At 37.5% G+C, this 14,628-nt stretch overlaps 1 protein-coding gene across 1 annotated transcript; it reads left to right on the top strand.

Moving 5' to 3' along the window:
- The first annotated feature begins 5,384 nt into the window (after positions 1–5,384).
- On the top strand, positions 5,385–13,357 carry LOC137032427 (cyclic nucleotide-gated channel cone photoreceptor subunit alpha). Its single transcript, XM_067404189.1, has 8 exons — positions 5,385–5,476; positions 5,599–5,628; positions 5,718–5,870; positions 8,299–8,367; positions 8,460–8,639; positions 8,743–8,844; positions 9,410–9,516; positions 11,967–13,357. The coding sequence occupies exons 1-8, from the start codon at positions 5,385–5,387 to the stop codon at positions 13,355–13,357; spliced, it is 2,124 nt and encodes a 707-aa protein (XP_067260290.1).
- Positions 13,358–14,628: the final 1,271 nt, after the last annotated feature.

Here is a 14,628-nt window from a genome sequence, read left to right on the forward strand (position 1 = left end):
AGACAGATAGATAGATATATAGATAGATAGATAGATAGATAGATAGATATTTGGATGGATGGATAGACAGAACAATAAAAAATAGATCGACAGAGACAATAGACAGACAGACAGACAGACAGACAGACAGACAGACAGACAGACAGACAGACAGACAGACAGACAGATAGATAGATAGATAGATAGATAGATAGATAGATAGATAGATATTTGGATGGATGGATAGACAGAACAATAAACGATAGATGGACGATACGACAGACAGACAGACAGACAGACAGACAGATAGATAGATAGATAGATAGATAGATAGATAGATAGATAGATAGATAGATAGATAGATAGATAGATAGATAGATAGATAGATAGATAGATAGATAGATAGATAGATAGATAGACGTCTCTTCAGCTGTGTCTGACAGCTTCTTATCACTGGGTCCAAGAAAGAGCATTAGTGGGTAAAACCAGATTACGACTTCTGTTCAACAGTCTGCCTAAACCAAGCAGATTCCGGGGATTGGTCGGGACTTGATCTTTCCATGGTAAAGCAGTAGTGTGCAAGGTTTCCTAGAGGAATGCTTACGGATTTATGGCACAAGCCATTAAGACTCACTTCAGTGGTAGAGGAGACTAATCTACCAATCTTTCATTTGAAAGTCATGTTTCTAGTATCTGTAAAACCGCCTTCTTCCATCTAAAAAATATATCTAAATTACGACATATGCTCTCAATGACAAATGCGGAACAGTTGGTTCATGCATTCATGACCTCAAGACTAGATTATTGTAACGCTCTAATGGGTGGTTGTTCTGCTCGGCTTTTAAACAAACTACAGTTGGTCCAAAATGCGGCAGCTAGAGTTCTTACTAGAACCAGAAAGTATGACCATATTAGCCCAGGTCTGTCAACATTACATTGGCTCCCTATTAAACATTGTATAGATTTTAAAATCTTGCTACTTACTTATAAAGCTCTAAATGGTTTAGCTCCCCAGTACCTAAGTGAGATTTTAATGCATTATAGTCCTCCACGTTTATTGCGATCTCAGAATTTAGGCCAGTTGATAATACCCAGAATATCAAAATCAACTGAAGGCGGCAGATCCTTTTCCTATTTAGCACCTAAACTCTGGAACAATCTTCCTAGCATTGTTCGGGAAGCAGACACACTCTGTCAGTTTAAAGCTAGACTAAAAACACATCTCTTTGCTCTTGCATACACATAACACATTATCAATACATTAACATTTTTCAAATCCGTTAAAGGATTGTTACGCTGCCATAATTAGGTCGGCCGGAACCGAGAACATTTCCTATAACACTAGATATACCTGTACATCAGAATAAGAATGGCATCTACGCTAATATCTGTCTCTCTGCTTATCCTGAGGTTTGCCGGGTGCTGGATCCAGGCCGTATCCAGATCAGATGGAGAACCTGTGTCTGGACCTGACTACAACGTAGCCCAGGAGACAATGGGCCTAAAGATCCAATTCTGGCTGCATCTATAATTCAGATTTTTAATCCCCGTATCCGCTTACATATATTTATATATAATCGATTTTTAATCTCTATAATAAAAATGTACAATTCAGATTTTGATCTCCATATACATTTACATATATATATCTTCCAAGGGGTTTTTTCCCTCCTAGGACTTTTTTCCCAGTGCTAGCACGCTGGGTTTTTCTCCTAGGGGGTTTTTTCCACCCCTGGAAGTCAGCCGACATTGGCTTAATGTAGCACCATCTTGTATATGTTACATATTACCACGCTTGTTTGTACAGTTTTAACCACTTCCCTTTTTTTCTGTGCTTCTAATATGTAAAGCTGCTTTGAAACAATTACCAATTGTAAAAGCGCTATATAAATAAATTTGACTTGACTTGACTTGACTACAGAAAGTGTTATCAAAGGTTAAAGGTGGCAAAAGAGCATAAACTGTGTTGGTAGTATTATGTGTTGCCATCGTTGTAAGATGATTAAACAGAATTTTAAATTCACAGCCAAAAAAAAAAAAAAAAAAAAAAAATCATAATTTACTACTGTGACCCTACAGCACCAAGTCCATTAACTGAAGCTATATTGGCATAATAAGCTCTACACAAATTATTTAACACATGCAACAACCTACTGCTTTACCTTCCAGGGCACAATATAAATCACCCGGGAAGAAGAGAAGCATGCAGATTCATAATGACTAGTTACAGTGAAACAATTTTGTACATACACATAAACATTTTGTAATGATTACATATTATTTATTTATGTTGATGGTGGTGAGTAATAATCACTATACTCTGAACTCTTCATAAAATAATAGATGGGCTTAAAGGGATACTGGTTCACCAAAAATGAATTCTGTCATCATTTACTCACCCTCAAGTTGTTCCAAAACTGTATAAATTTCTTTATTCTGCTGAACACAAAGGAAGATATCTTGAAAAAAGTTTGAAACCAGGCCGCTTTGGGGCACCATTGACTTCCATAGTAGGAAAAATTCAACAGTGCCCCGGAACTGTTCAGTTTCCCACATTCTTCAAAATATATTCCTTTGTATTCAACAGAACAAAGAAATGTATACAGGTTTGGAACTGTCCCTTTACCTAATTGGCTCCAATAAATGTAAATCTTTTAAAAAGTTCTCAATAGGACTGTTATGATCAGTAATATGATAAAGTGCCAGGTATTGGCTACCATCATGGAATTTGAAGAAACATTTTCATAGTTTTTATTATTATTATTATTTTTACATTATTGTTATTCCAAAACAGCAAGTATGGTTATGATAACTATTATGGGCTATACAATATGCAGTATGACTCTGAGAATCAAAGTTTATAGCCTATACTGTTTATCTAAGATCTCATTTGGCTCATAGAGGATTCTAATTTCATCCCATTAGGATTTGGTTCCAAATGATCATAGAATGCTGTACAAACAGGATATTTATGTACTCACTCGTACTGTGTTCTAAGTGTTTTGGACTCTTAAATTTAGCTTACTCTTAGTGACGGTGTTATTTCTGGCCGGGTTTGGTGTGGGGAGGAGTAGCTGGATGTTCTCCTCGAGCGCAGTCAAACAGTCACCTTTCTTGGCAGGTGCGCGTGGAGGCAGAGCAAGATACTGTACGTGCCTTGATCCACCCGAGAACTACTTCACGCTTTGAGTTAGACTCAGCTTTTGTGTTTTCATATTGCATTTAAGTTCAAATAATGCGAATATCTCTGAACCTGAAGGTTTTTGTGGAATAGGATTTCGCTGATGTGAAGAAGAAAGTCCTGTGGATTAATTTGCATCGGCAGGTTAAGCAGTTTCTCATCAAACGTTACAGGTAAAGCAGCTAAGGCAAAAATTAGTGCGAGTCTATTGTAGTATTTTTAAGCAGTTGCTTAATTTCTTGTTGAATTCCCTGAACACCTTATTTCAACGCTTTCCTTTATTTATTGTTTGTTTGCCTGTTGTATTAGTTTCGGTCCTCTAATTTGATTGACTGAAATATTACAGTAGCCTATAACAACACTGGGACGCTTCACTAGCTGTTTCCATCCAAAGTTTTTTTTTTATACAATACGATAAGAAAAATTGAAGTTGCTGCAGTACTAGGAGCCACTGTGAGTCTTTTTTATATATAATAAATATACTTAGTTGCGCCTCAGAGCGCGCAGACGAAACACAACAAACAGCGTCATGAGTCACTTGAGTTCGGAGGCGGATGCCTGATGTTTGGGAATACAGTAAGACAATTCTGGGAGGTAATACCGAACCACTTTTTACGACAGACTTTGGGTCTGGCATTTCAGAATGACCAAAACAACATTTCAGATGCTGTACAATAATGCTGTCCACTGGTTAGCCCAGTTATACCGTCCCATCGGTTGTTATGAAAGTCGAAGCGTCGGTTTTTAGCGTCCACGTTTTCTTTTGCTCCAATATTGCTCATAACTGGGTTTCTCTATACTGCTACTAGTAGCTAGTGCCGAGGGGGAAATGGAAAACCCGGAGTGGAGCTGTAGCCGAGTGATTACAGAACGCTTTGAGCAGGAAAGGAAATCCAATGCTCCGTTCCACTCGGGCTTAATTGGCGACAACCTTGACGCGTTGACATTATTTTGAAACTACTTTTGGAAACTACTATTCAAACTAGGCAAATTTGTTCTGAAATGTAGTTACTTGTTTATTTATTTATTTTTTTACTTGTACATATTACAACTATATATTAAATACATTTTTATGCATGTTTGTATTAGCCTACATTTAATTTGCGGTTTCGGGGTGGCAAAAATTCTGTCATCATTTACTCAAAAAGAAGATATTTTGAAGAATATTGGTAACCAGGTGATGGGCCCCATTGACTGTAGAAAAAACAAACAAACAAAAAATATGGGGTCAATGGGGCTCATCAACGGTTACCGACACTCTTCAAAAGATCTTCTTTTGTGTTCAGCAGAAGAAAGAAATTCATACAGGTTTGGAACAATTTTTGGGTGAACTATCCCTTTAAGTTAGCTCTCTTGAGAAGTTATGGTTATGAATTTGAACAGAATTCCATCTCAGAATGTTAAAATGGATTTAACAATTAGTCTGTCCACAGCTTTGGTGTTTCAAGTAGATCTGTGATTTAGCTTAATAGCCTTTCTGCTCAGAACTAAATTGTATAATGTAAAATATATTAGACGCTGTGTGAGATCTAAAGGAACTTGGCTGGTTTTGTAAGTTTTCAACTTCAAAGATCTTCTCTCAGGTGGCCTTTTAGCAGGATGTGGGATACAGCAGCTTATCTTTCAAAATAAGGAATAAAAATCAATTTTCTATCAGAATAGCTACATACAGACAGTGCAAATAAATATTCAGAGAGGTTTAAATTTGTTTACTTTTTTTTTTTTTTTAAAGCACTTGCAGTTTACCCTAGCATGTTTGGCTAAGGGAATCCCCGGTTTTATCATGTTTACCTCCCTGTCTCAATCAGAAATCTCCTGTCCTTTTTGTCTTAAAACAGCTTATCTTCCTGGAAGACGCTCCTGATTCCACTTGGCATTTAATCTGCAGAGTGTATTTATAGAGCAGACACTCTCATCTGTTAAGCATTTATATAAAATCCATTATCCTTCTGTCCATTCTCAAAATAGAACAACAATTTATTTTTAATGTTTTGAGGCAAAAAATGTCAGTGTTGCAATGTGAAAATGCATCACTTCAACCCTACTAAAATTAGCTGTAATACTATTTATTCATGAATTTGAACATTGTTTATGTGACAAAATGAGTAAGAACTATGAAGTACATACCGTATGTTCACTAATGGAAGTGTATTCCGGTTTACAGGAGTGATTACACAAATGTTCCAGATGTGATCAAATTGCAGTGAATGGCCTAGGAAAGAAAATGGCTAAAATCTGCACAGAACAGTCATACCCCTCACAAAGATCTGCGTTCACTCCTGAGCCAGCTATTGAATGGATCGAGAGAGGAGAAAGGTCAGAGGGGATACCACAGACATAGCCTATATAGACAAGTCATTCATTATTTTGCATCTAGAACAGTTGTCACATTCAAAAGTCCTTATATTTCATTTGGTGTGTATTTGTCTCTTTTGCAGTGATCAGCCACCCCGTGGACTAATGGGCAGGTGATTTGATCTTTTGCTGTGTTGTGAGATTTGAGAATTGTTTGTGCATCATAAGTGACTTTAATAAGCCACTGTACCTTCACTTTCAGGATGTCCCAGTTCATTCCGAGGTTTGGAGGAAGGTCTACCAAATGTAAAGTTTCAGAATGCAGTGATTCAGTTACATTAACGGAGGAGTCTGAAGACATGCAAACGGATGCATCGTTGGATGACAGAGGACTGGACCAGCTGCGTAGGAGGAAGTGAGTGGAAATGAATCCATGTACACAGTGACCTCCCAAAAATATTTGATCTCAAACTACTTAAATATATACTGAGGAGATTACGAAAGCGTAATGACCGTTTACATTATTTTAATATAGCCTATAGCATATTATAGCTTATTTCTGTGCTTAAAAACACACACATAAAGCTTTCCGCAAAGTACCGGCAAAAGTAATGATTATGAATGTGTCAGGAAAAAAATAGCAAGGAGACATTTTAGTAGTGTTTTCTGAGTAAGTGTCAGCTGCAAAGATGAAGTTGACGATACTGACTCGCCATCTCCGCAGTATAGTGAACTCGCCTTTAGAGAGAAATGCACCTTTCACACAGATTACATAAGCAGAGAGTATTTCTTTTCAATTTGAATTGGTTCATTTAAAAGTAGACATTTCAGGCTTTCTATAGATATGTTTCTCAAGTCTGTGAGGCAAGTATACACTAAGTTTGGGTTCATTTTTGTGACGCGCTCCAGTTCAGGGAGACTGAGACGGTAGAAAGCGCATCCTGCATTTTTTTCTTTATTTTACAAAGGCACAATGTTTTCTTGTTACTGTGAGTTTACACAAATAAAAGTATTAAGTAAAGACCCTTTGCAGTTTTCAATGATGTATTACTCTTATCTGTATGACCAAAAATGATGGAGTATTTTAAGATGTTTCCACTGTTATCAGAAAAAATGCAAGGGATCGCGCCGGCGCCTCTATTTCTTGCAGTAAGCGTGCTAATATTTCAGCTTCCACACTCCACACAAACACTTGGATATGCGCTTAATAACAGCACACATTTATCTAGTTAAAAGTTAGAGCGAGCGGCCATATAAAGCTGCTACTACTTACATGTTTCAAATAAGCCATATTTGAGGTCAATGGATGATAGGCGAATGTTTGGATTTCCTGCCCGACATACTGTAATTACCACAAGGACCCAAGATTAACTATCTATCCCTTACGGTCTACCACAATTTTTTTTCTTTCTGTGACTAACCGACTAATAAAAATAAGCCTCTTCTAGTAGACTAACAATTAGTCGGCTATTAGGGGGCAGCCCTAATTAAGTGCAAATAGCCCGACTTGCTGGCAGATGCTATTTACACTAACTCCACCCACCATTGTCTGATTGAGCCTGACAAAATTACAAAAGAAATCCTGCTGATAACAGATAACAGTGGCGTAGAGTGTAAGGTGGGTGGTGTTAGCTGTTGACGTGACCGACCTGAATTCAATTTTGTCTTTTTCTGAACTTATTCTTCTACCTTTTATCATCGCATATCAGCTCAGAAAGGCATTTATTAAAAAAAAAAAAATGAAAAGTGGAAATAAAGTGCCAAACGCATATTTCATAGTGGGAATAAAGTGTTTATCAGGTAGGGTTAGGAGTAGGTTAGGGGAGGGCCTTAGGAACAGGGACAAGTAATGCGCCAATTAGGCAGCAACCATTTATGATTTTAATAATCATTTACACTGAATATGTTGTTATCTGTTTTATAATATACTACAATACACTGAGTTGCAAATAGTATCTGCCAATATTTGGTTCTAACAATGACTGACTCTAATCACTAATTACACTTAGTGCAAAGAAAAGTTGCTGTTTTCACTTAGTGTGAATGGCATCTATCACTATATCTGGCAGAAGATGTGAACAAATTTAGACATTAATGCATAACTTCTGCATTTTCAGCAAACCAATTGTTCAAAAAATACCTGGAGAGGAAACATAATCAGCCCTAATGTAATGCCCTCTGTGGTGAGATTAAATGTGATTCTCAAGACATTAAGAGAGGATGTGCTGACAGTAACCTTATAATCCAGGCTGTCTGCCGCACTCTCACTTTCTTAGGCCTTGGTATTCGAACCCCAACCCCTCCTGATGATGGTCATTGTTATACTGCTAGTCTAGCAGAAGACTTATTTGCTCACATTTAACAGACTTAAATGCATTTCATATAGCTGTAAGCATGCCTACATTCTGTAGGCCCACAATCTGAAAATGCAGAAGATTAACACAGAATTTGAAAATGCATCATTCAATTTCTTCACATCTCTCTCCCCTTACGTGATCATTTATTGAGATTAATTTGATAATGTTTTCAACTACCAAAGAGAACGTAGTACTCTCAGCTCCATTTAACACCGTTGAACACATCCATTTAATCCATTTAGCAGATCCATTTAAATCCCATTGTTAATCCAATGTAGATTTCGTCTGGGCCTGACAGTAAGAGACCGTGCTTTTACCAGTAAAGGAATTTCTCGGAGGAAAATGCACTTTTCCCACACTGCAATTAACTGTGGTAAAATCGTAACAAAAACAACATTTTTTTTTTTTTTTATGAAGTGCATGTTTCATAATGTTTTATCTCTAATCAGATTGCAGGGATAAGAATATATACATTTGTCTTTACAGCTTTAACAACAATGCAAATCATTGGCCTCTTGCAACACTGAATATGAACAACTGCAACAATACAGATGAGTATGTGGGAAAGTTAAATATTATTACATGTTGTGTTGAAGTACATTATGCTAATTGCTACATACTAAATGTCAATTTTCATTTTAATGCAGCAAAAAGGACGACAGAGAGATAAAGAAAGATGAAAAGAAAGAAGAACCAAAAAAGGATGAGAAGAAAGATGAGAAGAAAGATGAGAAAAAAGATGAGAAGAAAGATGAGAAAAAAGATGAGAAGAAAGATGAGAAGAAAGATGATAAAAAGGATGATAAAAAGAAGGAAGAGGAGAAACCGTGAGTATTTTATCCCAATTAAATGCAATTAAATGTAGTTCTTTGTTCAGTCCTGAACTTATATATGTATAAAACGTATATATGTATATATGTTTTTTTTTAGAAAACAGGTTTGGATTATGGATCCAGCGACAGATTTGTACTATCACTGGCTGACCATTGTAGCAATACCTGTCTTCTACAACCTAATGATGCTCATTACCAGGTAATTTTACATATTAGAAGTTGCATGCTAATTATTAAAATATATTAATATAAATTAAATATTAAATATTATCTAAAATAATGGGGATATCACAGCTATCAAACAAGAAAACTATATGCATAAATATAAAAGTCAAGTCACCTTTATTATATAGCGCTTTATACAATACAGATTGCTTCAAAGCAGCTTTACAGTGATAACAGGAAAATGATTCAATGATGCAAACAGAGTTTAATTCAGCTGTACAGCAGCTCTCAAGGAAAATAGAGTCATTGTTCAGCTGAAGTCAGTTCAGTATTGATTCAGTTCCGTTGTAAAGATCATCGATTATTAAATTGATGCTGTTCTGCAGAAAAACAGTAATGTCATCATCCATCTCAGTTCAGTTCTCATCCAATAGTGCAGTCAAATCAATAATAATGATGAATAATAAGTGTCCCCCACTAAGCAAGCAAGATATCATAATGTTTTGTACACCAGAAACATTCTGGTGCTGTTGTGTGGTGATAGCTCTAATTTAATGCTAAATTCTGTCTTTTATGATCTTTTTTTTTTTTTTTTTCAGAGCCTGTTTTAATGAGCTGCAGGATGATTACACCATCCTATGGATAGTTCTTGACTATTCATCAGATGTTATCTACTACTTTGACACATTTGTGAGATCAAGGACAGGTGAGATTATTCTTCTAATTTTCTCTGTTTGTGTTAACTGTCACATTTAACTATAAGAGTGAATGAACTAAAAATCCATCTAAAGCAATGGTTCAGCAAACTGCTAAAGGGGCTGCAGGCTGACTTAAAAGTATTTGAATTATTTTATTACATTATTCAGAATTTATTAATCTATTTATAAATTAAAATGCTACAGAAATCACATAAAATTAAGATGTAAACTAAAATCATATTTCTTTTTATTTTTATTCAATAACTAATGTTTCATTGAACTGCTACAACTGCTCTACAGGGAAATAATTTGCCAGTGCTAAATAACATACTATAAACAATAGGGGTGTAACAGTACACAGAAGTCATGGTTCGGTACATACCTCGGTTTTGGGGTCACGGTTCTGTACAAATAGGAAAAATGGTCACACTTTAGTTTAGGGTCCAATTCTCACTATTTACTAACTATTAACTATGAGTTTTGCTTCAATAAACTCCTAATTACTGCTTATTAATAGTTTTTAAGGAGGTTGTTAAGTTTAGGTATTGGTAGGATTATGGGATGTTGAATATGGTCATGCAGAATAAGGCATAAATATCTGCTTTAATAAGTACTAATAAACAGCCAATATCCTAGTAATATACATGCTAATAAACAACTAGTTAATAGTGAGAATTGGACCCTAAATTAAAGTATTACCAGACAAAGGAACAAATCCACAATTCTAGGTTTCTTTTCATTTATTTTGAGCAGACAGTAGTGCAAATCACAGTTTGTTCCACCTAGCGACATTTAATCCCCTAATTGGTACAGTACAGCCTCCTATCGTGTATTAAGCACTAAGCAGTAATCAGAACGCACTCTCGCATAGGTCTTTTTTTTTCAGGGCTGATAAAAAACAAAAGGTATTTGGTCACAATCAGCTACAAAACTGAAAAGCATCTTGTGTTATAAAAGTACAAAAAAAAAATAGTATAATAAAAAATAAAACTTGTGCATTAGGAGTGTTACAATTTGCTCCACTTACACTATATTTACAGCAGCTGTCTGCAACTTTTTTTGTGTTAAAAATTTACACAAATTATATAATGAGAATGTACAACATGAATCCATTTTCCAAACCGTGTTTTTGTCTTACCCTAAATCATTATGATACACTTATAATAAGTGTTTATATTCAGACTATTTCAGACTAGACTGGTAGGACCCGCCGCAGAGTATCACAGTAACTGCGTGACTCACCATAGACATACACAGAGAAAAGTAGCTCCAGCTACAATGCTCTTCCGCAAGACGCGTGCGGTTCTGTTTATTAACCGCTAGAGGGCCAAAAGTCACAGACTGTAGCTTTAAATATTCAAAGCTTAAAGGGATAGTTCACCCAAAAATGAAAATCTGATGTTTATCTGCTTACCCCCAGCGCATCCAAGATGTAGGTGACTTTGTTTCTTCAGTAGAACCCAAATGATGATTTTTAACTCCAACCGTTGCCGTCTGTCAGTCAAATAATGCTGTGGATTGGATGGGAACTTTTACTATAAGAGTGAATAAAACTTGCATAGACAAGTCCAAATTAAACCCTGCGGATCGTGACGACACATTGATGTCCTAAGACACGAAACGATCAGTTTGTGCAAGAAACCGAACAGTATTTATATCATTTTTTACCTCTAATACATCACTATGTCCAACTGCGTTCAGCACTCGATTCGTTTGGTCTGATCGCGCTCTGACAGCGGCAGTGATGTCTCGCGCATATACTTCAATGAGAGCGAGACATCACTGCCGCTGTCAGAGCGCGATCAGACATCACCAAGCGAATGCTGAACGCAGTTGGACATAGTGGTGTATTAGAGTTAAAAAATGATATAAATACTGTTTGTTTATCGCACAAACTGATCGTTTCGTGTCTTAGGACATCAATGTGTCGTCATGAGCCGCAGGGTTTAATTTGGACTTGTCAATGCAAGTTTTATTCACTCTTATAGTAGAAGTTCCCATCCACTAGCATTATACGACTGACAGACGGCAACGGTTGGAGTTAAAAATCATCATTTGTGTTCTACTGAAGAAACAAAGTCACCTACATCTTGGATGCGCTGGGGGTAAGCAGATAAACATCACATTTTCATTTTTGGGTGAACTATCCCTTTAAGGCCAACCCTCCTATACTTAATTTTCCGTGCTTTATTTCATGCACGGTTGAGTGCATGAGCCTTTCAAAGTATTCCCCTTTGTCCATGGGTGCAAAAAGTCGCATTCGACATGTGCGCACTATGTAGTGGACTTTGTTTACAAGCGCTCAAGTGATTCGTCTTCTGCTCTTTTTCCTGTTGTGGCGGTTAGCAAACAGCATTGTATTACCACGGGCGCCCCCTTCTGGATTGAAGCATGACTGACTGAATACATATACATCCCTAATAAACAATGTACATAACTTGTTGAAATTGCTTCGCAGGTTTCTTGGAGCAAGGCTTACTGGTGAGAGAATCTAAGAAGCTGTTGGAACACTACAAAAAGTCACCGCAATTCAAATTTGATATCTTCTCCATGATGCCGACAGACATATTAATGCTGAAAGTGGGCTACAACAATCCCGAACTAAGATTCAACCGGCTTTTCAAAATGGCTCGACTGTTTGAGTTCTTTGACCGCACTGAAACCAGAACCAACTTCCCTAACATCTTTCGCATCAGCAATCTCGTCCTGTACATCCTTATCATCATCCACTGGAATGGCTGCATCTTTTTTGCCATCTCAAAAACAATCGGCTTTGGCTCAGACACTTGGGTGTACCCCAACATCAGTGACCCTGAGTTTGGTCGTCTTGCCAGGAAGTACATCTACTGCTTGTACTGGTCCACACTCACGCTCACCACAATCGGAGAGACGCCACCGCCTGTCAGAGATATTGAGTATTTATTTGTTGTTTCTGATTTTCTCATTGGCGTGCTCATTTTCGCCACCATCGTCGGTAACGTCGGTGCCATGATTTCAAACATGAATGCATCCCGCGCAGAGTTCCAGGCCAAGATCGACTCCATCAAGCAGTACATGCAGTTCCGAAAGGTCACCAAAGATTTGGAGGCCCGTGTCGTGAAGTGGTTTGACTACCTTTGGACCGAACAGAAGACCTGCGATGAAAAGGAAGTGCTCAAGAACCTCCCAGATAAACTTAAGGCGGAGATCGCCATCAACGTGCATCTGGAAACCCTTCGGAAGGTGCGTATATTCCAGGACTGCGAGGCAGGACTTCTAGTCGAGCTTGTCCTTAAACTTCAACCGCAGGTTTTCAGTCCTGGCGACTACATCTGCAAGAAGGGCGACATTGGGCGGGAGATGTACATCATCAAAGAAGGCAAACTAGCTGTTGTGGCGGATGATGGCGTCACGCAGTTTGTGGTGCTCAGTGATGGTGCTTACTTTGGCGAGATCAGCATCCTCGGCATCAAAGGAAGTAAAGCTGGAAACCGCAGGACTGCTAACATCCGCAGTGTGGGATACTCTGATCTGTTCGCACTCTCGAAAGATGACTTGATGGAAGCACTAACTGAGTACCCAGAAGCCAAGAAGGCTCTAGAGGAGAAAGGTAGGGCTATTCTGATGAAAGACAATCTTATCGATGAGGCTGCGGCCGCTGCTGGCGCAGACCCGAAGGACTTGGAGGAAAAGATCTGCACGCTGGAGACTAATTTAGACGTGATGCAGACCAAATTCGCTCGTCTTCTGGCAGATTGGACAGCCAGCCAGAACAAGATCAAACAGAGGATCACCAACATGGAGGCCCGAGTGAAGACTCTTAGGGAGGAGGATTTTTCTGAGGTCGTGGAGGATAAGAAAGACAAATAGATCTATGCTGAAATAGACTTAAATTCACAGTATGTGTCAGGATCATGGACTGCACATTCACCCTTACAGAGAAATCTGGCATCATTTGAGAGGAATTGGTTGATCTCAAATTAATACATATACTATTTATAGACGAGTCAGTCAGAGACTTGGCATTTCACAAGACCTAAATCTAATTTGTGAAGGCACGTAAACAATGACAGATCAGACAGTTTCAGCCTCACTAATGCAGGATTTTCTTCAAAAGTAATTTCGGACACCAAAATGATCTTCTGCTTTTGGTCATTTTGGTTCCTGATGCTGTTGCTATGAAGTATTGCAGTGTGTGAATACAGTTTCAGGTAGTGTGATGCCTAAAATGGTAGAACTGTAGGGTAATTGTGCAGCTATACTCTCTGTGAGATGTCATGCTGTAAGTGGGTTTTACTCAGCATTGGTAAATTTGCACAATATCCTTCAATTTTGATGCAGTTTAAATTTCAAACACGTTCTCAGCAACTGGTCCTAAGCCTTGTTGTCTTGTTGTCAAAGCTTTGCTTTTATTAAGCAAGCATAAATACCAAAGCAGAACATCCTGTAATGTGATAAAATTAAGGGTTTTTAAGTATATTTTTTACATGAGAATAAAAAGGAGGGTACACCATTTTAGTCCACAATGTTCTCTTCTTGTATGTGCTGTAATAAATAAAAATATTTTAGAAGTTTTCCTAACATTTCGTGTGTACTGTGGATTGATTGGTTTGTTGGGGGAAAAATTAGTGATCAAACTGTGCAGTTATTGTGGGCATAATCCTGTTCAGACTTGCCCTTAATGTGACAATCTATGACTTCAGAGCATGTTCTCCATTGGGAAAGGTAGACCAACAATTAGACCTACCAAACATTAAAGGCTAGTTAAGGAGCTGTGTTGGAAATGCAAACATTGTAGTTTTGACTCCTGAGAGGAAAACATAGACTGAAATGTAAAATGAAATTAGGTATCAGCGTCTCTGGGTGTATTTTTTTACGATTATTGTTTAACTATTTTTTTGAATACTCACTGATTACATAAATATATCTTTGTCATGTATTGAGACATTCAATCAGACTTGTTTCAAAACTTTTCATGCATTTAATCAGAGATTTTTTTATAGATATAATCTAGTTGCGTGTTTTTCCAGGTCCTAAGATTTGAGAGATGTTGATAATGGAAAGCAGGTGAGAATTATCACAATGATCATTACAAGAACAGCTTGTAATGCAAATGACGTGACAGTTATCAGGTGTCAACC

Source organism: Chanodichthys erythropterus, chromosome 12 (assembly GCF_024489055.1).
Source record: "Chanodichthys erythropterus isolate Z2021 chromosome 12, ASM2448905v1, whole genome shotgun sequence".
In the NCBI taxonomy this organism is placed as follows: Eukaryota; Metazoa; Chordata; class Actinopteri; order Cypriniformes; family Xenocyprididae; genus Chanodichthys; species Chanodichthys erythropterus.

Coding starts and splice junctions, on each gene's coding strand:
- LOC137032427 (XM_067404189.1), top strand. CDS start 5,385: ATGGCTAAAATCTGCACAGAACAGTCATACCCCTCACAAAGATCTGCG. Junction 5,477..5,598: donor TGGATCGAGAGAGGAGAAAG/GTCAGAGGGGAT, acceptor TCTCTTTTGCAG/TGATCAGCCACCCCGTGGAC. Junction 5,629..5,717: donor CCCCGTGGACTAATGGGCAG/GTGATTTGATCT, acceptor CTTCACTTTCAG/GATGTCCCAGTTCATTCCGA.